This window comes from Lagopus leucura, unplaced genomic scaffold, assembly GCF_019238085.1.
Source record: "Lagopus leucura isolate 7727_CA_CO unplaced genomic scaffold, USGS_WTPT01 Super-Scaffold_100157, whole genome shotgun sequence".
Lineage (NCBI taxonomy): Eukaryota > Metazoa > Chordata > Aves > Galliformes > Phasianidae > Lagopus > Lagopus leucura.
The window spans coordinates 16,473,942-16,497,086 of NW_024962334.1; the positions used below are offsets into that span (position 1 = coordinate 16,473,942).

Consider the following 23,145-nt stretch of genomic DNA (forward strand, 5'->3'; position numbering starts at 1 on the left):
ATAAATTCTCCCGCAGTCAGGAAATTCCAGAAGAATATTTCAGGTTAAAAAGGACCACTCTGATCATCTGGACTTGTGCCCATGTCTGAACCCACAGGCATTTCACCCAGAAAGAAGTCAGATTTCAGTAATGTCAGCCTGAAAATGAAATGCTACACTCATAGACTACATTATGGGTTGTCTGCTGTCTTTTTCTAGATAAGCTAATGTAGAGCAAACCACGTTTTCATTATAAACTAAAATAGAGTCCATTGCTACTTATTTCTTTTATTTCTTTGTACTGAAACAATGTGTGCATGTTTTGCTTCACAGTGCCATAGGCAGGAGCTTCTGTATTCCGAACTCTGAATTTTTGATCTTGTTGAACACTGTGAGAAATCTCGGTTGAAGGGTTTAATGCGTTTTCCAATCAATGTGTAGGGGAAATTTGGCCTTATCAATTTAAATGCTGGAGATCCTTCATTGCATTATGGAAGAATCTTTGCTAAGCAGAGATTATTCTTAAGAACTTCATAACATTTAAAGGTTAATATGTTAGGTAAAGAACAATATCTTAAGACAAACATTTTTATTACAGGACATGAAGGGATAGTTCTGATTAAATTACATGATTATTTGAATGGGAAGGAAGACAAAGTGCATCATTTCTTGCCCTCAACTTTAATGCCTTTAATCAAATAATGACCTTCTGGAAATAGTTAATTTTAAGCATTTGGAAAGATCAATACCACTTTGCCACCAAAAAATGGCCCAGATGATGAAATTTGATGTATTTAAAGTACCATTTCACCCTTTTAACCTAGTAAATAATTTAAAATGCTTTCAGTACTTCTATGCTACCATTATGTATCTCGTTTGAAGTATTATGACTTTTCCAAAAGCAACCTTTCTCTACAATGAACAGCTTACAAGTTAATACTGAAGCCTAAGACTATATGCATATATTGTAGTGGTGATGTTAGTCTTTTTTTCTTCTCTTTTATGCGTGGATTCTGTTCTGAAAAGAAATGGAAATATCTATGATGAACACAGCTATTTGGAACAAAACTGAGATTTGTAAAGCAAGTTGGACGGCTTTTGAAGGGAAAAAGTCAATATTTTAAGTTTAGTTCATGAGTTCTTTTCCTTTGTTTTGTCTCTAAGCTTTTGTGTTAAAGGTGAAGGATTTGGGTTGCTCAGACAATTAAGAGCCCATTTTACCAAGTGTAATTTCATATCTGTGTTCTATAAACTGGAGTGCCTTCAGCATTGTAAATAAAAAAATTGCCCTCTATTTAGCATGTTTGTGGGCAGATTAAAAACAGTCTTCATTAGCATAAGTAACACTTACAGATTCTTTTAAAAGTAGAAAATTATTTGCTGAATGATAAATTGCTAGCTTTATAGTTAGTCGCTGAAAATGTGCTCATTCAAAATGCCTACTTTAGTTTAGTCTACAATACTCAATTTTTTGAGTTCGAAGTACTGTTTAATGGATTAGTCTTTGTTCACAGTAGATGCTGAAATGCAATTCAACTTTCTGCTAAAATGTTTGTATCAAACACCTCCCTATTTAGACTGATTTCTTCTAACGCCATATATTTTTATTATACTATATGCCCCAGAGACTGATACAAAATAATGTCAGATATGCTGTACCAAAGAAAAGCTGTTCATATTTTAGTATTGATAGTGAAAAATGTTTTGCCTTCTTGAATTCAAATTACAGCTCTTTTTTAAAACGTTTCATTCTTTGTTAGTTTTTTTGTAACAAATATTAAACATTTGGCAAATGATCATCGCTATAGCAAATTCACCAAACAAAAGAGTTCAGTTGCTCCACCATAGAGTCCTTTCTTTCCGGACTTGTTTATTGCTGTCTTGGAAAGCTTTGCCCAGAAAGCATTTTTCGTGCTGGTAATGCTACCCTCTTTGATCTAGTTAGAATTGGTATCTACACCTTAAGTGCAGATTTCAATTATCTTTTTTTTTTTTTCTTGTTTAGTAAGAAAGATATTGGAATGCAAGAATAGTTTTTTAGACACTGCATGACAGAGCAGAACATTTTATTTAAACAAAGCTCAGCTCAGACTGAATAAAATAACATTTGGATACATAGATAAAATGCATGTATGCTTTAAAATAAGGGTGCTCATGGGTCGTGCAGACTCTAATGCTTGGCAGTTATCCTCTTTGCGCTTTTCCTGCATTAGTTTGGCAGTTCAGCTTTCACACATTTTTTTTTCCTTTAATGTCTTCTGTTTCTTTGCTAAATCCCTATCAGAAAACCAGACAGAAGACTTATTTATTTTAAATATCTTAGGTTTAGCATCTTTTTTTTTTTTTTCACCATTTTCTTGCTTACTGTAGCAAGACCTTTGCAGATGGTACTTGGTTACATGAAAGTGCATAACAGTATTTTCTTTGTAGCAGATGGATTTAAGACTTTTAGTTCCCAATAAATGTAGGTTTACAATACATAACTTTACAGGATTTGTGTTGTATATAACAGGTTTGAACATATTATCTCAGAATTCATCTGCATGGCATTTTCAGTTTATCCAGGGCCTATGCCAGTATTTTAAGTAATAGGGAGAGCATAGTGATTGATAGCAGCTAAAGGCGTGATTTTGAATAGAAACAAAGGTTTTAGAACAGAAGGTGTCAAATTAAACTTTGTCAGTTTGAAAAGTAGTAACATCCTGAAAGTTCTGCAAACATATTTACATGTGGCTAATGTTTATATTTTGCTTTGTACTCTCTTTATATTCAGTGTAATGTTGCCTGGCAAATTTACTGTGTTTTAAAATCAAGGTTTTTCCCAATGTCATTGCAGAGTTTTGGGGGTTTGCCTTACTGCATAGATATATCTGCCTAATTATTTTAAGGCATTTTTAATGATGTGCTGCTTGCTAAGGAAGCTGGTTGTCATCGAATTTGAGTTATAAATATTTTGTTATTATTTTAGTGCCCTTTCTACTTCTTTAAGATTATAAAAACATGAAAAAAACAGTTATCCGAGCTCTCCTTCAGAATAAATTTTCTTAACTAGACAGAAATTGCTCTAAACTTACAGGTGTGGAAGAGGAGAAAAATCGGCCTTGTTAGGTCCATTTGTGAATTAAACTACATTAGCTACAGCGCTTCATTCTTCTATAGATCAAATAGAGGCAAAAGATACAAATTTTGCAGAACTTAAAATTCAGCATTAGAAGAGTCTGTATCATTAGTTTTCCTCAAAGTTACAAAAACATTTCGTACATTTTCATTTAGCTGACTTTTATGAATGAGCTTTATGTTGAATAGAGAAGTCTGAACACAAATTAAATTAAACACAAGAAAACATCCTGGAGTAAAGTTTTCACCCTTTTAACTAAATAAATCTCCAGAGTTTCTGTTACTGCACATTCACCATCTCTTCTAAGATTATTTGTGATATCAACTTTTACAGGCATTTTCAGAAATAAATGAAGTCCTAAAAAATTACTTATTTCCTTGTTTTTAAAAGAATTCACTCTGTCATTTCCCTGTTGCCCATCACATATTTCATCAGAATAGTTGTTCACTTCTTCAGCAATATGAAGAACAGAGTGGAAAAGAGACATTTTGTTAGAGTAGCAGTCTATTCTACACACCGTCAGAAGCAACTGTCTTCAGAATCTGAAAATCAGTGTTTTAGTGAAAGGCTGGCAGAGATTTACTTTATCTTACAGTTCATCAAATCTTTTTTAGATAAAGAATTAGATGCAATTTTTTAGTGCAAAGGCTAATAGAAAAGTATTGGAAATGTAATGTTAGTCATCAGCAACTAGTAAAATTAAGAACTGATCTAGTAAGCGTAGAAACATAGAAAAGACGATATGAGGAGAAGGAATTTCTTAGTTAACAAAATGTTGTGAAATATATTTAATCAGCATAAGCTGTGATTGCTTAGGATTTATTTTATTATTGATCACTTGAAAAGAGTTTCCATCGTCCTTTTCAAAAAGAGCATCTGGGACTCCCATGGTCACCAGACAAAAGAAATGCAGTTTCTAAATGTGTGGTGCAGTTTCTTCTTGGGTTTGTGAGTATACCTTAAAGAGGTGTTGTTGGAGGGGACAGGTTTTTCACCTGATTGCTGTGGCTGCTCTGCTTTTTGTTTCATCACAATTGGGAAGAGGACAAACAGATTTAATGTGAAGCAGTGCAGACTCCAGACAACCAAACGACTATTTTTTTCTCCTTCACGGCAGACCTTCTTTTTAATTAAAAATTTTATAACCACATTTCAATTAAAAGATTTCAATTTTGTTATCTTCATCTTCCCCCCTCCTTCCCCAGTAAACCACCTACACTCTCTGATTGCACCTTTTAACTTGCTACAGAAAGCTAGTAGTCATATGTTTATTGCCTTGGAAGGATGGCAGGGAGAGAACCACTGCAGCATGTTGTTAGGGGCATGGAAGGTTTGTGAGTTAACTTGCTAACACATCCCATGGATCCTTATGATGTAGAGGGAGAATTCATGGACACTTACTCCTGTTTTGGAAACATACGGTATGGTTCCATTTGGGACAGCCTGTATATTTTTATAGACTAGCATTTGGCCACATTTCTCAATCAACTTTTTAAACCTGGGGTTAATACCCAGCATATGCATGACCAAAAACTGTAGTCTGCCCCATTCCTGGTTTGGGCCCTACTCAGATTTTTGCCTTCTGATATTGCCAATATTTGTCCTTTATTCTATCTCTGTTTCTTGGGGGCATATTCTCCTGTGTCATTTGTTCACTTTTCCACTTTTATGCAATAGCATATACTTGAAATTTTTATACACACCTCACTAAATATGTTCTCATACAGTATGAACGCATTAAGATTATTTGTTTACTTTCATCTCTTCCTGTCATGGCAATATTTTTACACTGCATTTATTAACTGCTAGCTAAAGATATGAATGTCTTCAAGAAAATGACGTATCTATATTGTATCTATGTATCTATTGTATCTAGTAGTAAACTAGTCTGGATAAACCATTTTTCAACTACCAGTACATGTAAGAAGGATCTAAAAGCTTCTGTACATTTATATTATTTGTTGATTCAATAAAATGTCACATTATCTTTCCCACAGCATTAAGAAGTAAAATTGCACAGACCTAGTTTTGAAAACAGATCCTAGAAGCTAAAAGGAAGAAATATGCAGGTTGCATGCATGTAATAGTTTGTTTCAAAATTTTAATATACAAAAATATGCTGATGATGCACACTGTGCTTCATAGCTTGTTTCCCAAAAAATAGCTGGTTTAGGATTGGTGTGCTTTTAGGCATCTTGCTGTTTGATGACCTGGAAAAGGTATGAAGGGTAAGTCAAAAACATGAGGTTCCTTCATGTCCCCCTCAAGCCCTATGCAAAAATGTGAGACTGTTTCTTTCAGGGTCTATGAGAAAAATACTGAAACAGATAATCATTTTCAAATAAATTTACCTGCAGAGGCATTTCTACTCATGGTAGATAGGAACACAATATTACTTTCCTGCATCTCATCAAATAATTTTTCTCTTTTAAAAGGACTTTAGGGAATTCCACTATCGTTATGATTTACATCAGGCAGCTCTGCGGTCAAAGCAGGTACCAAGAGCACTTTCTTGTCTAGAGAAGTAGCACCAGTGTTTAAAAACTGCTCAGCAGCTGATTAACCAGCTACTGAAACAGTGTTGGTGCTCTCCAATGGATAAACAGGAAAACTGGCAATAGACAAGAGTATATGGCATCAGGGGACGTGTAGGGGAGGAGGGGATGGAAGATTCTACCTTGATCGATGGGTTTGTTGAACAAACAGCACTGTGGTGTGGGACCAAGTAAAATGTGCTTTCCAAAATGCTTGTGGCTTGCAGGGGTCTGTGCAGTATGGTGGCAGTCTCAGTGTGTTGATGTTTGTTTCACATCCAACATATACAGGGAAAGCTGTGACTTTCTGGAGGAGAAGGTGAGACAATGCAGTGCTGCTCAAGTCTGCATTTCACCTTCACTTGCCCCTTGCAAGGCAAGGAAAAACTAATGTTTTGCTGGTGTTATCTTCAAGGGATGGCTCTGTGAGCTGTTACGTTGGAAAGAAGATCCCTCACCAGAGAACAGGACCCTCTGGGAGAATCTCTCCATGATCCGAAGGTTCCTCAGTCTTCCTCAGCCTGAACGCGATGCCATTTATGAACAAGAAAGCAATGCAGTTCATCACCATGGTGACAGGCCTTCCCACATTATCCATGTGCCAGCAGAACAGATTCAGGTTAGTTTACCTTGGCCAATCCAGCAGAGCACTAAGTAAATAATGCTTTAAACATAGCAAAGGAAATTAGTGTTTCTTTCCTCCTGGCCAGGCTAACTACAGGTCTCCTGGTAAGTGATAACAGCATACTGCTGTCTGCCACTTGAATTAAAAGATGAGTTGGTGACCACACAGACTTTTTCTTTCAGTTTGGGTTTTTCCAAGCTTGTGTGACAAAGCAGCTTGGGCATAGCTGTGTGTGGACAGAACAAGCCTCCTGTGTTAGCTGCCTCTGCTAGGTGGGCCTCGTGACCACAAGAGAGGAATGCTCAGAGCTCAGCTCAGCAGGAGGAGGTTATTGAGCTGCTGATGAAAACTTGGCTTAGCATTCAGCAGCTGATCACCCCAGGTTGGAGTGAGGGAAGGGGACTTGGTTCCTCAGCCTGTTTTAACCCCAGCTGAACCTGGGATGAGTCAATGTTTGTTTGTTTTTCCTTCAGAGCCCCTCTCCCACCACCCTTGGGAAAGGAGAGCATAGAGGCGCTTTCTTACCAGGCCTGGTGACCGCTGGACCTTGGCTGGGTGCTGCTCCGCAGGTGAGCTGGCACAAGGGCAATGTGCCAGGGAGAGAACTGAGGGCTTGCAGGACCCATACACTCAGCCTGGAAAGGCCAAGCCTTTGGCTCGCCCAGGCACCGCGGGACTGGGAGCGCAGACGGCCGTCTGCTAAATATTGTAGGTCAAACCTGGAACAGCTTGCTCAGAGAAGCTGGGGATGCCCCGTCCCTGGAGATATTCAAGGCTAGGTTAGATGGGGCCCTAGGCAGCCTGATCTAGTATGTGGCAACCCTGTCTACAACAGAGGACTTGGAACTGGATGGCTTTTAAGGTCCTTTCCAAACCCAAGCCATGCTGTAATTCTATGATCTGCAGCTCTCTGAGTTGAAGGCTCTTTAATCCCTTCTCATGAAGACCTGAGGTCAGCTTTTTAGCTGCTCCCTGTTACAGGGCGGATATTGCCCCTGTTTTTCAGAGTTCTCAACCTCAGCTGAGACCTTGATATACTATTTGTATCACCTGTGCAGAAAAATACTTACAGAACTAGGGAGGATAAAGTTATCTCACAGGCAGAAACAGCACAAGTGTATATTAAAGATAAAGCAAACTGAATAAGACAATCCCTTAGGATATCAAGTACTAACATAATCGTGAAAGCCTGGAAACTTGCTGTTTGATTTAGCAAAAAGAGAGAAAGATCTATATTAAGTAATAAAACAGCATTTGTTTGGAAATGTACATTGTTTTTAATAAAATAGCTTATTAAAGGGATAAAAGGAGAAGCTTATGCACAGTATAAACACTGTATCACTATGCTACTTACCTAGATTTTCCTGCCTTATTGATAAAAGTTTTGTGTTTGATCTCACAAATATTATTCCATAAGCAATTGCACTGTAATCTCTTAATGTGACTTGTAAGTGAAAGGGTTGGGGGACTGGGCCTGAGTCTTTTCTGTTTTCTACTGCACTCTAATTGTTGAAGATGCATAAATATGTAGCTAAGACACAAGTTTTCAAACTGTGTATACAAACCCTCCAGTCTTGTAAGAATTTAACGTGCTGGGAGTAGTCTTGAATCTCTCTGGGTTTGAAGCTTTGAATGGGGCTGCTCACAGACCATAAAACATGAAAGAATGTGAATAAGGATGAGACAAGAGCCCAGATTCCATCAGTGTTTGTGTCGCACAATAACAGGATCTCTTCAAACAGAGACTGCTGATATAGGTGTTGAGACCTACACGAAGTCTCCACAAGCACGAGCAGCACTGCAAAATGAAACTTCCAATCCAATATTTATACTACCCCTACTATATCTTGTGCTACCTGAGGTCTGCAAGTGAGCTGCAACCAAAAGCTCTGGAACCACTTCTGACATGCAAAAAATTGTTGAGGGAAGAGTCACAAAGGGAAATGAAAAGTGGTGATAGCAACTGCTTGTTGTTTATTAATAATAACTAGTGGTTTGTACCATATGACAAGAAATTTGCTGACCCAAAATATCTACTAACCAGTGCTTCCTGTGCTGCAGAGCTAAAGAATTGTCAACAAAAACAGTAGCTGATAAATTTACTTTTGATTTTAAACATGATTTTATAATGTACTATACTCCAGCAGTGGATGAGAAAAACATTTCTGTCTCTAGGGCTCAGTGCCTCACCTTTTAAGAATGTTTCTGAATCCATGCTTGCAAAACTTCATTTTAAGCTCTTGTTAATTATTTACATCATGATTTGCTTTATCTTATTCTTCTGATGTGCATACTGGCTCATTTTTATTGCTTCAGTTTTTGGAATGCAGCATGTTCCCTTCTAATAATAATAGTGCAACTTATTTAAAGCTTTGCATCTTAGTGCTTTATAAATATTAACTGAATAATCCCCAACACAAACACTGCAGTAGGTAAACATATTTGTTCCCTGTTTGTATGTCGGGATCCTTGAATGCAGGCAAGACAGACCCTCTCCGTGTCCACAGGCAAGATGGACCAGTGCCAGCCTGGGAAATAACGAGTTGCTGTCTCCTGATCTCTTTGTCCTTGTGAACACTGGGTTTGGCAGGGTGGTTTTAAGCACTTCCAGCTCTCACAGTCTGTAGTAGTGCTTGCAAGTTTGGGGAGACTTCAGCAGCTGCTCAGCTCAGTTTGGTGGTGGGATATTTCCACACTTAGCTATAAAGCTCCTCCCTTGATCTCCCCTGTCCCTCACCCTAGCCATTGCTAGAGATTTGCAGCCCTTGCTTTTGGGCAGCAGCTGCTGTTGCTGGCAGAGCTCCTGTGTGTTTGCCCTCATCTGGCACTTTTCTCACTTTGCCCTTGCTACAGTTCTGACTAAGCTGGTCAAGTTAATCCTACACTATGTCACCTACTTAGCATTTTGTCTTGTCTGCACTTGACTCGTGAAGCACGTTCATTAAAGTGTGTCAGCTTAACTATACCAATGACACGTCATCGGTGTTTCCAGCCAGACAAAGCCAGGGTGCCACAGCTCTGCCCGCATCCTGACAGTCCTTTATCCCAGTCTCTGCTTACACACATGCAGATACATGCAAGGTATGCAGAGGGTTACTAATTCTCATTTATTTTGGGTTCACCGTACTATCATCAGTAATGAGCCCTTTGTTTTGTTTTCCTTCACCTTACCAAGCAGTTGCCTATAGCTTTGCAATTGTTCCCCTGGATTTTCATGGTAACACAAAATGCTACCAAGAATATGTGTACAAAAAAAAAATAATTTTGTGCTTTGTCTTGCAGCAGCAACAGCAGCAGCAGCAACAGCAACAACAGCAGCAACAGCAACAGCAACCGGGTCCCAGACTCCCCCCAAGGCAACCGACAGTAGCATCACCAGCTGAATCTGAGGATGAAAATCGTCAGAAACCCCGGCCACGAACAAAGATTTCTGTTGAAGCCCTAGGGATCCTACAGAGTTTCATACAAGACGTGGGCCTGTATCCTGATGAAGAAGCAATCCAGACTCTCTCTGCTCAGCTTGACCTGCCCAAGTACACCATCATCAAGTTCTTTCAGAACCAGCGGTATTATCTCAAGCACCATGGAAAGCTGAAGGACAATTCTGGGTTGGAGGTAGATGTTGCAGAATACAAGGAGGAAGAGTTGCTCAAGGATTTAGAAGACAGCATCCAAGACAAAAATGCGAACACGCTTTTTTCAGTTAAACTAGAAGAAGAGTTATCGGTAGAAGGGAACACAGAGATTAATGCTGAATTGAAAGACTGATCTAAAAGTATTATTTTCTTTCAACAGTGCCACTGGTATTTACTAATGAAATGAAAAATTCCATCTTGCGTTCTGTCAAAAACCTTTATTATTCATTGTTTGACCAATGAATCTTCCAAAACTTGCACAAAAGTTGAAAAAAGGATAATGCAGACTGCACTAGATGTTTTACTCTGTTTTACAAACTGCTTCGCAGCAACAGATGAAGCGTTGAGGATTGTTTGATATTAATTTGTGTTCACTGGATACACTGTGAGTGTACCCAATAAGCATGATACCAGTGATTTTGATTCTGGAGCCTTCAGACAAGCATTACAACTTTTGTGATTTACTGTTTTTTGTTTTCATTATGTTCTTGTTTTTAATTATTACTGTAGCACTCCACACTTGATCTTTGGAAACTCACATTTATTTAAAAAAAAATAAAAAGAGTTTGTTACTCTTGTTCTATTGTATGTTACAAAAGAACTATAGACTGTGGAATGCAGTTTAAAGATAACATATGCCAACAAATGCCTTGTATTATATGGCACTGCCGTAATTCAGATTTGTTTTCTTTTGGAAATAAAGGTCACTGTATTTTTTTTTTTCCATTCTCATTGTTACATGGTTTTAAAGAAAATGAAAAAGAAAATGTGAAACACAATTTAGTCCTCATTATTTATTTGTAGATCCTGCAGCATCATGTTGTAATTAATTTTTTTGGAAGTTTCCGTTAAATGTAATATTGCTTCTCTTGTTATCATACTGATTTTTTTTTCTATTTATAAATGTATTTTGATGGGCAGTAAAACAAAGTGTCTTAAAAGTTTTAAATAGAGAAAATGTGCTTTACACAGTTGCCTATAAAAAGTGCTCTATGTTATCCAAGCAATTCATACTATAAGCTTCACTCTTATTGTTGTATGCAATTTTTACTATCATGCAAATAAGCTTAGGTAAATAAAACTAATAGATCACCTTAGAAACTTATGCAATTAATGTGAAAATAATTGATGTTTGCAATGTGTCTTCCTTTGGTTTACAATCAATTTTAAAGCTACAGCTGTATAAATTTTCTGTATAAAGGTGTATTTCTTTTTTATGAGTTTATTGCTATGAAAACACCAGTTATTTTGTTACAGCTGGCTGTTTTTATAAGTGTATCACAATTTTCTTTATGCAGAAATGTTCTGACTAGGAGTGGTTATTGACTGTAACTACACAATTAAAATTGTTTGTATGGTATGATATGGCAGGGTTTGTCTGCGTATGTGTATGACTGTGAGGAATATAGCTTGTTCTTAGTACACACTGTACCTTCTTGTCACTACTTTGAAGATGACATTTCAATTGTTCTCCTTTAAAATCATGAGCAGATTTTTTTTAATGACCTTCTTAATACTTGAATATAGATAACATACTTCAAAAAGAAATACAGTTTGGTTATGAAAATCATAACCTGTCTTCTGTAGGTTTAAAAACTTGCCTGCCCAACAGAGATAGCAGGATATTATTGAGTCAAAAGGCTATCAGGCATAAACATATTTACAGTTCCTGGCAGTAATGCACTTATAATGGATACAGCTGGTTTTCTTTTACACTAGAATTATGCTAACACTATTCCTTGCACTAATGTATAAACATTAAAAAAAAAATCATTAATAGTCACAAAGTACGTAGGAAGGATGGGCTTTGCACATTGCAGTGCCCTTCTAAGCAAGATTATTTTAAACAATCACTAATAATGTTCTTGATTAAGGCATCACGACTGGTGAGCTTTGAATGTATGCAAAGTCAGATAAGTCTGCAGCTGAAAGTTGGAGTTATGCACATGCTGTTGTTCTCCATTCCTAGGGGAGGAAATGCCATGTTCAGTGACATGGTCACTGGATCCAGGTGTGCTGTGGCACAGGCTGTGCAAGCAGAGCTGACTTGTGGGACAGTGCCACCAGCATCCTAAGGGTGTCTGAAGAGCCAAGCACCACTCCTCAAAGGGCTGCTTGACATGGGAAAATAAAAGTGAAATCACTTTTAAACTGATGCATGTGCATATCCAGAGTAGAAGGGAAAGAAAACACTTTCCTGGAGTATGCTCCTCTTCACGCTAAAAGCTAATACACACAGCATTCCTACTAGCAGAAATGAGGCAACAAATCCAATATTCTATAAAAGCGTAAGAAGAAATATTTACAAAATTTTCTTTCCTATTTTGAAAGCAATTTCTTTTTATCCTTTTAAGTATTATGGGTGCTGAAGTAGAGGCCATGATTATTATAGCTGTTTCTTTTCCATTATCTTTGCTTTTACTTGTCCTAACCTAACTGTGGTTACCCTCCAAGTCAACTGACCTGTGAAGTCATATATTACCTCCATAGGGGTTTGGATCCTGGTAGGTGGGTAGAAAGCATGCTTTTATCTTGGCCTGAGTGACCAAAAGCATCTTTGTTAAATCCTTAGCAGTATCTTCAAAGGTGATGCAGATATTAAGGATGCTGTTATGCGGATGCAGGAGGTTTAAGCTGTTAGGAGTTAAGCTACTACAAGCATATGTCACCTTGACTCATGGACTGGAGAGACTACCTCAAAAATACCTTATGTCCTTTTCTGTTCCTTTTTCTCACCATCTGGCATAATCCTGTCAACAAACTTTTAATTTCTGCAGAGATTAAGAAATCAGCCTTGATTTCTGAAACAAAGAAATTTCTTTATAAAAGCAACATGAACTGAGAGCTGAAAAGACAATTTATTGGGAAGTGAGTAAAGCTCAGTGCTGAGTAGGACTTCGCCAGGAGTATATGAAAAGAGTATTTTGTATGGACATAAGGAAGTGTAAGGAAATAACAGTGCTTACTAGGAATAAAATTTAAGCTGTGAATAAAGCCAAATGCCTAAAAAGGAGGAACCTGAGTGCTGAGCAGGGCTCACAGGGCTTAGCTTTTACTGTAAAACTGAAGTATTGACAGTGTTTTGTGGTTTTACCACAAAAAGTGGAGTATTTTTACTCCCCATTGATTCTTATTAATCTATATTTAAGTGACAAGATTCATGCAGATATGCTGGAGTCTCCAATGAGTGTTTTTCAAGAAATGAAAGAGAGGGTCCAGATTCCAAGAGGGCCATGGCTTGAGGGCACTTAGATGCCCCAGGCATGGGCGCAACAGTTGTTTGTCATTGTGAAGTGACAAACTTCACAGTGCCCTACACTATGGGATTTCTTGAGCTCTGGTTTGCATCACTACGCTAAATTGGTCAGATGATGTGGAAAGTAATGTCCAGGTTTCAAAGGAAATTATTTAAAAGGTTAAAAATGATTTAAAAGGATTAAAAGTTTCAGCAAGTGGAGGAGGATGGTTCCCTTCCGTATGGTTTCAGTGATTTTCTGATTGAGTGCTTGGGTGCTGGGAAAACATCAAACCTTACTGCTCAGTCCATTTGCCAATGCAAATGCCCCATACGTTGACAGCAGTGTAGATTAAATACCGCATGTCTACTTGAGCATCAAGTATTAGCAATTCTGCTTAGTGTCAACTGTGTGTTTTTATGTCAGATACATTGCAGAGACCAAAGGTTTTTTGATTTTTACATAATGATTTATATTGTGCTTTGAATAACAGTCCCGTGGCAAAGCAGGGATATAAATACGCTCGCAGGCCTTTTTTGTGCACAGATGTAATTTTAGTTTGGTCTCCACACAGTGCCTTGCGTCCACGCAGTCTTTTACTACAACAAATGAGCTAATAATTCAAACTGCAATAAGCGATCCTCCTTGGAGCAGGAGCAGTGCTACTTGGCAGCAAGTTCGTTTGCTCTCAGGTTCACATGGGAGCCTTCCTGCCCTCCCCTGCTGGCAGCCCTCCTACATCCCACACACATTGTTCTGCACCAGCCTTGCCCCAGCATCTTTTTCTGCCCTGGGCCATCCCGCCCAGGTGTCACCCGTTTACACACAAGCACTCAGGTCTTTGTGTCACAGCTTACCATAAGGTAGCAAGGACTGCGTGTGTCTGATGTCACCCACTCCTTGGATAGCCATGCATGTCCTGATCCAGTGGGTGGCAACTCTGCACAAGACAGAGGAATTGGGACAATTTTTAATGTGCTTTCCAACCAAAGCCATTCTATGATTCTGTGATTCCATGACCACCATCCATGCTATGAGCCACATGACTTTGCTGAAACAGTCCACTGTTCTCAGAAAGCTGGTTCTGCTTTGAGCAAAGGCAGACCAGTAGTTTCTAGAGTACTGAAGTAACGGGGGTAAGAAGGATAGATGTCCAAGACAGAAACAGGAAAAGAAAAAGGAAGGTAACAGAGGACAATGAGAGCATCAGCAAAGTAATAATAGCTTCACTTGCATGAAACAACAGATTTTGTTACAGTCCATAATAGAGGGTCACCCAGGAATGCTATACTGTACTACCAAGACTCTGTTGAAAAAGTTCTTGACCAGAAATATACCATGGTCTCTAACCAGAGAGCTGGGATAACACAAAAATCTCCTCAGCTGTCCACAGTAAAAGAGGTCCCCTAAAAGTATGTGCTCTGGTGCCATCCCTCTATGCAGGACATGAAGGTTTCCATCTTCAGCTGCAGGCTGACAGCAACCATGACAGATGTAGTTAGGACTCTTGTTTACTGGTCAGTTTCTTACTCCCATAATATGCTAAAGCAACACCTAGGCTGTAAAACATTCTCGTTTTCCTGCAGGACACCATGCAACAACAAGCAGCTTCAACTCCTCCTTGAACTAGGCATACTATAAGAGTTGAAAAAATCAGACATGCCGTAGGGCCTGGATTTTTATCACAGAGAAAGAGAACAGAAATATATATATATATTTATATATATATATGTTAATTCTGTTAGCACGCAGAGCTATATACACATGCACAGTTTTTAGGTAAAGTTTTTGGGTGAACAGGTTGTTCCCTCAAGAGGCTTCAAATGCTATTGGTATCTTAAGGGATCATTTGCAATGATTTGAAAGTGATGGGACCACAAAAATTCACACAGAATGCTCCTGATTTTGAAGCAGACTTTCTCCTACAATAGAGTTTAAGGCAAAGAACACTCTGTTTTTTACTTATGTTACAAAATAAGCAGCATTCACAAGGCCAGCCTTATGGGTGATGCTACCCTTCTTGTACATCCTTTCTTACCCCATCTCAAAGGGGCACTTAGTATGCATCAAAATTTCTTCTCTCTCCTTTCTTCTGCCACATTCCCAGGCAACATTTTTACATGGGGAAAGCGGTTTAGAAAACCCCTTACCTTAGAGCAAACCCCAGCAGGGAAAAGTAGGCGAGGATGTCCTTTCAAAAGTGCAGGAAAAGTAATTCTTTATCATTATCATCATGACAGCTTGGATTGGGAAATAAGTACAGGTGTTGCTGTTGGCTTGCCTTCGTGGGCAAAATGCTTTATCCCCTGACTAACATGGATTCAGTATCAGCTGAGAGAGTGAAGGAGATTGAAAAGGAGGAGGAGTGGGGCCAGTCATGAGACCCAGTGGGGCCAGTCATGCCTAGTGATGACTGGAGAATTGCACTACTTTAACCTGAAGGAGATCTGAGTTAGACATCAGGAAAAATGAAGTGAGGAGCACTCACGATTCAGGATGTAGGTACAGAAATAACCTGCAAAATGGCAGAAATAAGGATCAGAGCTATGAAGTAGTTTCAGAGGAAAGGTTAAATATAGAAAGCTTGCAAAAATGTAGTGGCAGGTTGCTTCTTTAATAAATACCTGAAACATCATGAGTAGTGAATACAGAAAGAAAACTCAATATTTCTTGTAACACAAACAGTGATGATATTTGAAATATACCAAGGGGAATGGCTGTTCTGAGTATGCCTAGTCATGAGTGAGATGAATTCAAGAGGACTGAAACCAGCACTGTGCTCTCGTTCAGATGTGCTCAGTACATTTTGCACATTTTACTACCTATTCTTGTTCATAACCAGATTTTAAAACCACTGGACTGAATCATTTCATTGAGGAGTAGGTCACCTCATTATTTACGAAGCGTTCCCTCCCACACATCCCAGCACAAAAATTTTTTACCCAAAGCACTTTAGTAATCACCATGGTGTGTGTGCAGTCACTATTCATAACTGTGCTCTAACTGCAGTGAAAGTTAACTGAGGCTCCTTTAACCCAGATGGTACTATGAAACCAGGCCATTTTTGGGGGGTGCCACCTTTCTTTCAGTCTCCCTTGTAGCCATCCCACTTTCACTCATGTTTAGCTGATCTATTCTTTCCTCTTCAAAAGCCCACTTGAAAAGGTTCATGCTGGTAAACGTAGGTAAGTGAGGGCTTCCAGGACAATTGGAAAGAATGGATATATATTTGCATCATTCCCTCATGTGAAATCAATTCAAAGCTATTTAAGGTGCATTACAGGATGGCCAGGAGAATAATCATGGGAATGTGCTGGTTTGATCCCAGGTCTCCTCCAGCTGTGGAAATGCTTTCTGCAGTGCACACTTGAGAGCAGGGAGCAGATGATAAACGGAAACTGCAGCCCCAGGTACCTCCTTAGGGCACTGTGTGACACAAGAGCACAGCACCGTTTGTAAACATCCTTTTTCACAAAAAAAAAAAAAAAAAAAAAAAAAGCCACGTGGGCAAGCAGATCAAAGCAATGTGATTGCATTTCACATCTGATGCAGCTCATTCCTGAAGCCAAGGTGAAGAGCCTAATCCAATGTATCATTCCTGTGCAGGCAGACCCTCAGGCTGGCATCATGTCCCATAGAGCATTGCTCCAGCGTGCAGCATCTGCCACTGCTTGCCCTAGGGCTTGGCATCCAGCTGCCCTGCTCCTCCCTCCTCCCTCTGGAAGGTGATTTTCTTAAACTTTGATGGTTGAAAACTGGGCTGATTCAGGCCCTTTAGTGCACTGACTCTCACTCTGTCCAGTGCTACTTGATCTCTGATTCACCTCCTTGACCTTCAAGCATTCACAGGGACAGATTTACAGTGATTTAGCCTTAATTTTGTGTGCTCTTTTTTGTGCAGATATGATTCTTCCCACTTACCCACTCCCTCCCCTGGTTAATCAATACATCAGCTGTTGATAACAGCCACTGCCAGACAGTTAGTAGATGGGACAATTATTCTCACAAGGACTTTTATGTCCAGCCTTTAACCTATCACATCCAGCACAGAGCAGCTGCAAGAGCTCTGAGCAGCAGATGCCCCTTTTCTACTGCAACTGCTGCCTTGCTCTCCTTTTGGTCTCTGGCTATTTGCTATGGCAAGATGAAAAAACGTGTTTTTTTCAAGATGTTGTAGCATAAAAAGCTTAACTGACTTCTGCCTCAAGAAAGAATATGAGACCTCATAGCCAGCTCCCTGGAGTTATTCTACAAAGGTGGATCAAGCAATCTGATATCATCATTTCTGAGACATATTAATGTTCATTGGACTACACTTCTTCAACACACGTCCTAAGAATAAGATTGAGGTAGAGCACAAAAAAGTGGGTGGCCAACACATTAGCTCTGTTTCCTGAGCCCTGAGTTCTTCTGTGGCCCCACAGATGTCCTGGACCACCAATTATAACTTCAGATAGTACCTGTGTTACTGTGACTTATAGTAGGAACTGGTCTTATTGTCACCTGGCACTGAGACATGCCAGAAGCTAAAAAAATTTTATTTAAGGCCATACTACCCTTCAGCTTTCTGTTTTGTTGTTTGATATCAAATCAACCGTACAGCCATATTTTGAGGCTATGAACATCTGAGGAAATTCCCAACACTAACGAAATTCCCTTTTTGCTGATTTCTCCTTTCTGGTCTCAGCCAGAGCATGACTTGCATGATTCATTTGTGTGAAGCATGAAACAAAGTGAATTTACATCTTAACATCCACCCTTTGACAATACCTGAACGTGAGCAATCCTTAGCTACAGTGGCAAGAAATGCTTTCGGGGGATATGCCCTGACTTCTTTGAGGAGTTCACATCCAGCTGCATTTATCCCTGCAGTTATCTCAGGGACCTTGCTGTTCCTTTCAGAAGCAGCCTTTCAGCATGGGGTAAAGCTCTGGTGCACCGGGTCTGTGTAGCAGCCCCAGTGGGCCCAGCACTGAATAAGCACAAGGAAAATCTTATACAGAGACATGTGAGGGGCAGTGAGGAGAGAAAATGCAAATAGAAAGGGCTGCCTCGGTACTCAAAAAAAGTGGAAGAAGGAACCAAGCGAGAAGGGCAAAAAGGAAATGAAAAACAAATGACTGAAATACATACTAACAGTGGTAAAATGTTTTGTCTTTCACTTAACATGTACTTGTATATACCTTCAGTATTTCATCCCATGTCTCATTAAGAGTTGCCAGATTTTTACTGAGCTGGTAGAAAGCAAGCAGTGCTTCCTACCCAGTGCATAGAGGTTTCAAACATTGATGGTCTTGGATTATTCTAAGTTCTTTTTCATTTTTCTTTCTTTTGGGCTCATAGTCATGATGTTTATCTCATCCACGCATGGGAAGAGGGGGAGGAATGGGTAGGCTTGACTTGTGCTAACTGTTGGCAACAGTTGTTTAATTTTTTGCAACATGCACCCAAGTAACAAGAGACTGAGTAAAATATAAATAAATATGCTCTTTTGAAACCCTGTACATCTTTATGGCCTACGATACCTTCAAATCATAGAAAAACACATGTTTGTTTGTTTGTCTTTTAAAAAAATATTTTGGTGGGAGTGCTACCTCCCATCGCTGTAAACAAGGTCAGGAGGCCAAAATTAGTCTGTCCTATTTCACGCAAAACAGTCAACAACTTAAGATGTTTTTGCAATAATCAGAAAATTATTGACCGGTGTCAACACCCCCATTCTGATAAACTGTTGAAATGTTAATATTCTTGGCAAAATTGTTTTTGCTCTAATTACTGTATCCATCTGCTCTATAAGATTGATTATACTGTGAGAATGTTTGTTCTCTTGTCTCCTGCAATGATGGGCCTCTCCTTGGCGCAGAAACAGTCCTGCCTCAGCTTTACACAGAGATGAATGTGCAGCAGAACTCAAACCAGCATTTAGCCCAAATAAAGCTGGATAAAAATCTCTTGAAGGAGATACAATAGACAGTAAATGGCTCTTGAATGGACCATTCCTTGGAAAGCTATTGCCATGGTCAGGACCAAAATATCTGGCCTGCATCCAAGCACAGGAGATCTGTGACCAAGAAGTCCACCAAAAAACTGCAAGCCCACAGATGCTTGGCACATCAACAGTGTTCTTGATTCAGCTGAGAAGTTTGGCTAATTGGAGACACCAGGTCTCCACTGCACCAGCTCCTTGGCAGGAGGAGCAATCTAGTTGACTGTGGGGGAGAGCATTCCCCTTCCTGCTTCCATGAGCACCTGCAGTGGCTAATGTTATCTGGATTGAAGTAGTTGTTCCTGGAGCCAATATATAATATACATCCTATTGGAGGCATATGCCAAAGAAGTCTTGGTGCAAAGTTATGTCTGGTATTAATCATTATTAACACTGATCAGAAAAGAAAAAAAAAAAAGAAGAAGAAGAAGGAAAAGCTGTGGAAAAATTATTTTCTTAGAAAAATGCCATTTTCCCACAGCCAGTCTGGGAGAGATTCAAAATTGTGTTTTTAAACAGGCATTTTGAAATACATGCACAAAAAAGTAATTCAAACTCAGAAAAAAAAAGCACCGTCTTTCTCTTTGAGCCTTCTTAAACCAAAGATTAAATTTTTTCCTTGGAAAATGATGCTTTTTTCACAGGCAAAAAAAAAAAAAATTCAGTAAAAGCATTTATTTCAGAGGTATGATTTTCAGTGAGAAAAAAATGCTATTCTTTTCCATATACTGAACCGCAAATTCATGTCTAAAGAATTCAAAGTCACCAAGCTATCAGGTACACTGAAAGGAGGAGCACAGAAGGCTTTCTACAAGAGAAATGTAGCATTTTTCTTACTCCAATTAGTTTCTCAAGCCTGTCTACCCAAGCACCAAAAATGCTCATTCTGTCACCACCTCCACAAAGCCCTTGAGTCCTTGTGTCTGGTGACCGGTGCTCAAAGGACTTTGCACCTGAAAAAGAAAGGTTTCAGCTATTGAAAAAGCCAGGGAATGACTGACAAGATCCCTTTCAAATAAAAGATTTTTTCTTCCGAACCTGGGAGACATAACCCCTGGGTAGACTATGCTGAAGTCAATAGGGATTTCCAATCGAATATGTAGATAACATCTGCTTTAAAAAGACTTTTCAAAATATTTTCCAAACTCTTTTTTGTCATACATTTATTACCATACCTTTAGACATATTGGCCTTAAATGTCAGATATCTGGCATAGAACATCATTGGAAACCTACCATGGAAAGAACATAACAACATAAAGGGCCCTAAATCCTACTGAGCCCACTGAGCTAGGAATAATTCATCTAGATATAATTATTTTGCCAGTTCAGATCTACCCGGTCCACTTCAATCCTAGCCGCCTCGTCCAACTGCTGGTTGTTTTGATACTCTTCAGTGGCACAACCCTTGGGTACGAGGATCTTCATGACAGATCTTTACAACCATGTTCTCTACTCATTCAGCAATATCTTTCTGTAATGCAGTAGTCCAGATGGGTTTGTCTCTGTGCTGCCAATTGTTCTGTTTCCAGTGCTGTAACTACTCCCATAGGGCATCTGCCACCATCCAGGAGTTAGTGTAGAGGTAGTGCACTGGCCACTTCTCTCATTCAGCAATATCTAAAACCAGCTGAATGCTCTTCTCTTTTACAGACTGGCTCAATTCACCTTTTCCTTCAGTAGGAAGGAGAAGGAGAAGTATTAAAATTATAATCTCTACCTTGGACAAAAATAAATACCTAGGAAAATGACACTGACAGCAGTGGAGACCCTGTGCTCAACAAAAAACCACTGGGAAACCCAGAAATCCACAGGGAAGGTAGGGTTTCTCCAGGTTTTCAGCTGCTACTCTTTCAGCAGGAACCTGAATATTTTCCCTATGTCCTCCAAATAAAATGCAGGGCTGAATGCAGTGGCTGAATTAGGCTTGATAATTTCCTGTCTGCCTGCAGTCTCAGACTGACATCCTGATGCTGTCCTACACTGAAGGACTATTTTAGAAGCTACCTTTACAGGCACATTGGATGTAATGCAGTTTTATTTTTAAATGAAATCTTTGACTATGGAAAACAATCCCACAGCTAGGGATGCGTGCTACAGAACTTCAGAGTCTGTGGGGGACCATGCCTATCTCAGCAAAATCGCCTTCTCAACTATTCAGTGTTGCTGCCGTGTCACGTTACAGTAATAACTGCAGATGAAGAGCTTTTAATTCATTGATAAAAGCAGAAGGCTGGAGTAGCTGGCTAGCTGTAATGAAGCTTATTATTCTGCAGCTAATTTGCCGATTATATTAGTTTGTGTTTTTTTTTTCTGAGCGCTTGTACCAGAAGACAGTATTATCTACACAACATCTAAACATAGAAGGTCCTGGGAAGAATGTTAATGAGCTATCACCTACCTCTGTAAAGGTCTTCGTTATTAATAGCGAGTAGCCTAAGTATAGATCAAAACTCTCCCTCAAGAGCATGCAACCTGTGTAAAATACGATTATTCATTTGGAACATAACCAGAAAGTAATGGCTAAGTCATGTCTCATTTATAAGATTGTGGCTCCTTTAATGATGGTAAATGGATGAGGGCTCAACTGAAGCACCTTGGTCCAGCAGTGGGATTCCGACACAGCCCCAGCAGTCACAGCCTCAGTTTGGAACCCAGTCCAGGGAGAAAATCTGTGCATTAAGGAGTTCTGCTGCTCCCTATCCACTGCCTTTCTCTTTTCTGCCTCCTTACCTCACAGTCCAGAGGCCCAGAGTCCCTCAAAACTGCTGAAACTGTGGACATGTTCCTTCTTCCCACCCATAAAGATTTGATCCCCTAAAGGTCATAAAGAATTTATTGGTGTACCTCTTTCTGTGCCAGAAATGTCATTCATACACAAATGTAAAGGAAAATAAAGCACATGACATCTAGATAACCAATGATCACTAAGATCTAAGTGCACCTTTGATCGGTTAAGTACCTGAGCATTTTCCTGCAAGTATTGAGAATGTGTTTTTGTTTTCTAAAATTTCTTGCAAAATTTCAGTGGAAAAGGTATTCTTCACATCTTCCTGATTTGCTCTGTCCAGTTTCCTGCCATATCCCAACTCATTCTGAGGGCTCGTGAGAACATAATATCGCACTGAAAACATTAGGGTCTCCTTGAAGATCTTTTGGTAAGAAACAGTGTCACTGGGGTCTTCAAGGGTGAAGAAGAGCAGGAGATGGTTTAGTTATTTGGAAACTTCACATATATTACTAATTATTGCTAGGCTTATGAAAAAAAGCCATATATCAAGTTAGTCTTTGTCAGGTTCAAGATGGATCAAAGCACAGCAGAAACTGCTGTAGGACATACTTTGGTTTTGTATGGAGCTGCACTGTAGTTCAGAGGGGCTATTTATCCTAATCTACAGAAGCCCATAATTGCTTTGCAAGCTCCCTGCCTGTTCAAGGGTATTACAAGCTTCAGAGTTTCTCTGCTGCATTGTGTCCAGTCAGAAAAACTGATCTACTACTACTAAGAAAAAGGAAAAAGGAAAAATGCAACAAAACTCTTGTTTCCTTTAAAACACAGCACAGAGTACTCTACAGCAGATAAAACCTCTTTTTCTCTATTCTTTAAAAATATTGATATAAAAAATTTGTTTTCATTTCCCATCAGCAGTGTTATCCAGTTGTTAAAATCACCTTAAAACGGCAGTACCTGACTGACTTGTAAAGGCACTAATTTCTAGAGATATTAATGTCAAACTGACAGTAGCAGACATCTAGCTAGATGGCATTTTCTGTCCCCAGAGTCAGAGCTGTGGCTGGGATGAGAGATGAGTGTGAGCACCTTACTGGGCAGCCCAGAGGGGATGGCTTGGCTGCAAGGGTCTGGAGTCCAAAACCAACCTTGCTCATCTTTTTGCACAGCCATCTGGATGATCCCTGCCAAGACAGGGACGTCTTGGATATAGGAGCAAAGAAACCTTCCAGCCTAGTCACTTCAGCTGTGCGACCTGCTAAATCAGACCTTCCTGAAAAGGGACATTTGGGGGTCAGTTCC

At 39.4% G+C, this 23,145-nt stretch overlaps 1 protein-coding gene across 5 annotated transcripts in view; it reads left to right on the forward strand.

Annotated features, from left to right (window-relative positions):
- SATB1 (SATB homeobox 1) overlaps window positions 1-10,626 on the forward strand; it is an 89,761-nt gene extending 79,135 nt beyond the window's left edge. For 4 of the 5 annotated variants that reach the window (XM_042888944.1, XM_042888943.1, XM_042888942.1 and 1 more), the window contains 3 exons: window positions 6,047-6,250; window positions 6,730-6,825; window positions 9,539-10,626. In XM_042888944.1, the coding sequence (XP_042744878.1) occupies window positions 6,047-6,250; window positions 6,730-6,825; window positions 9,539-10,024 (786 nt within the window). In that variant the 3' untranslated portion in view covers window positions 10,025-10,626. The remainder of the gene's footprint in view (window positions 1-6,046; window positions 6,251-6,729; window positions 6,826-9,538) is intronic. The other variant, XM_042888946.1, reaches the window with a different exon arrangement.
- Window positions 10,627-23,145: the final 12,519 nt, after the last annotated feature.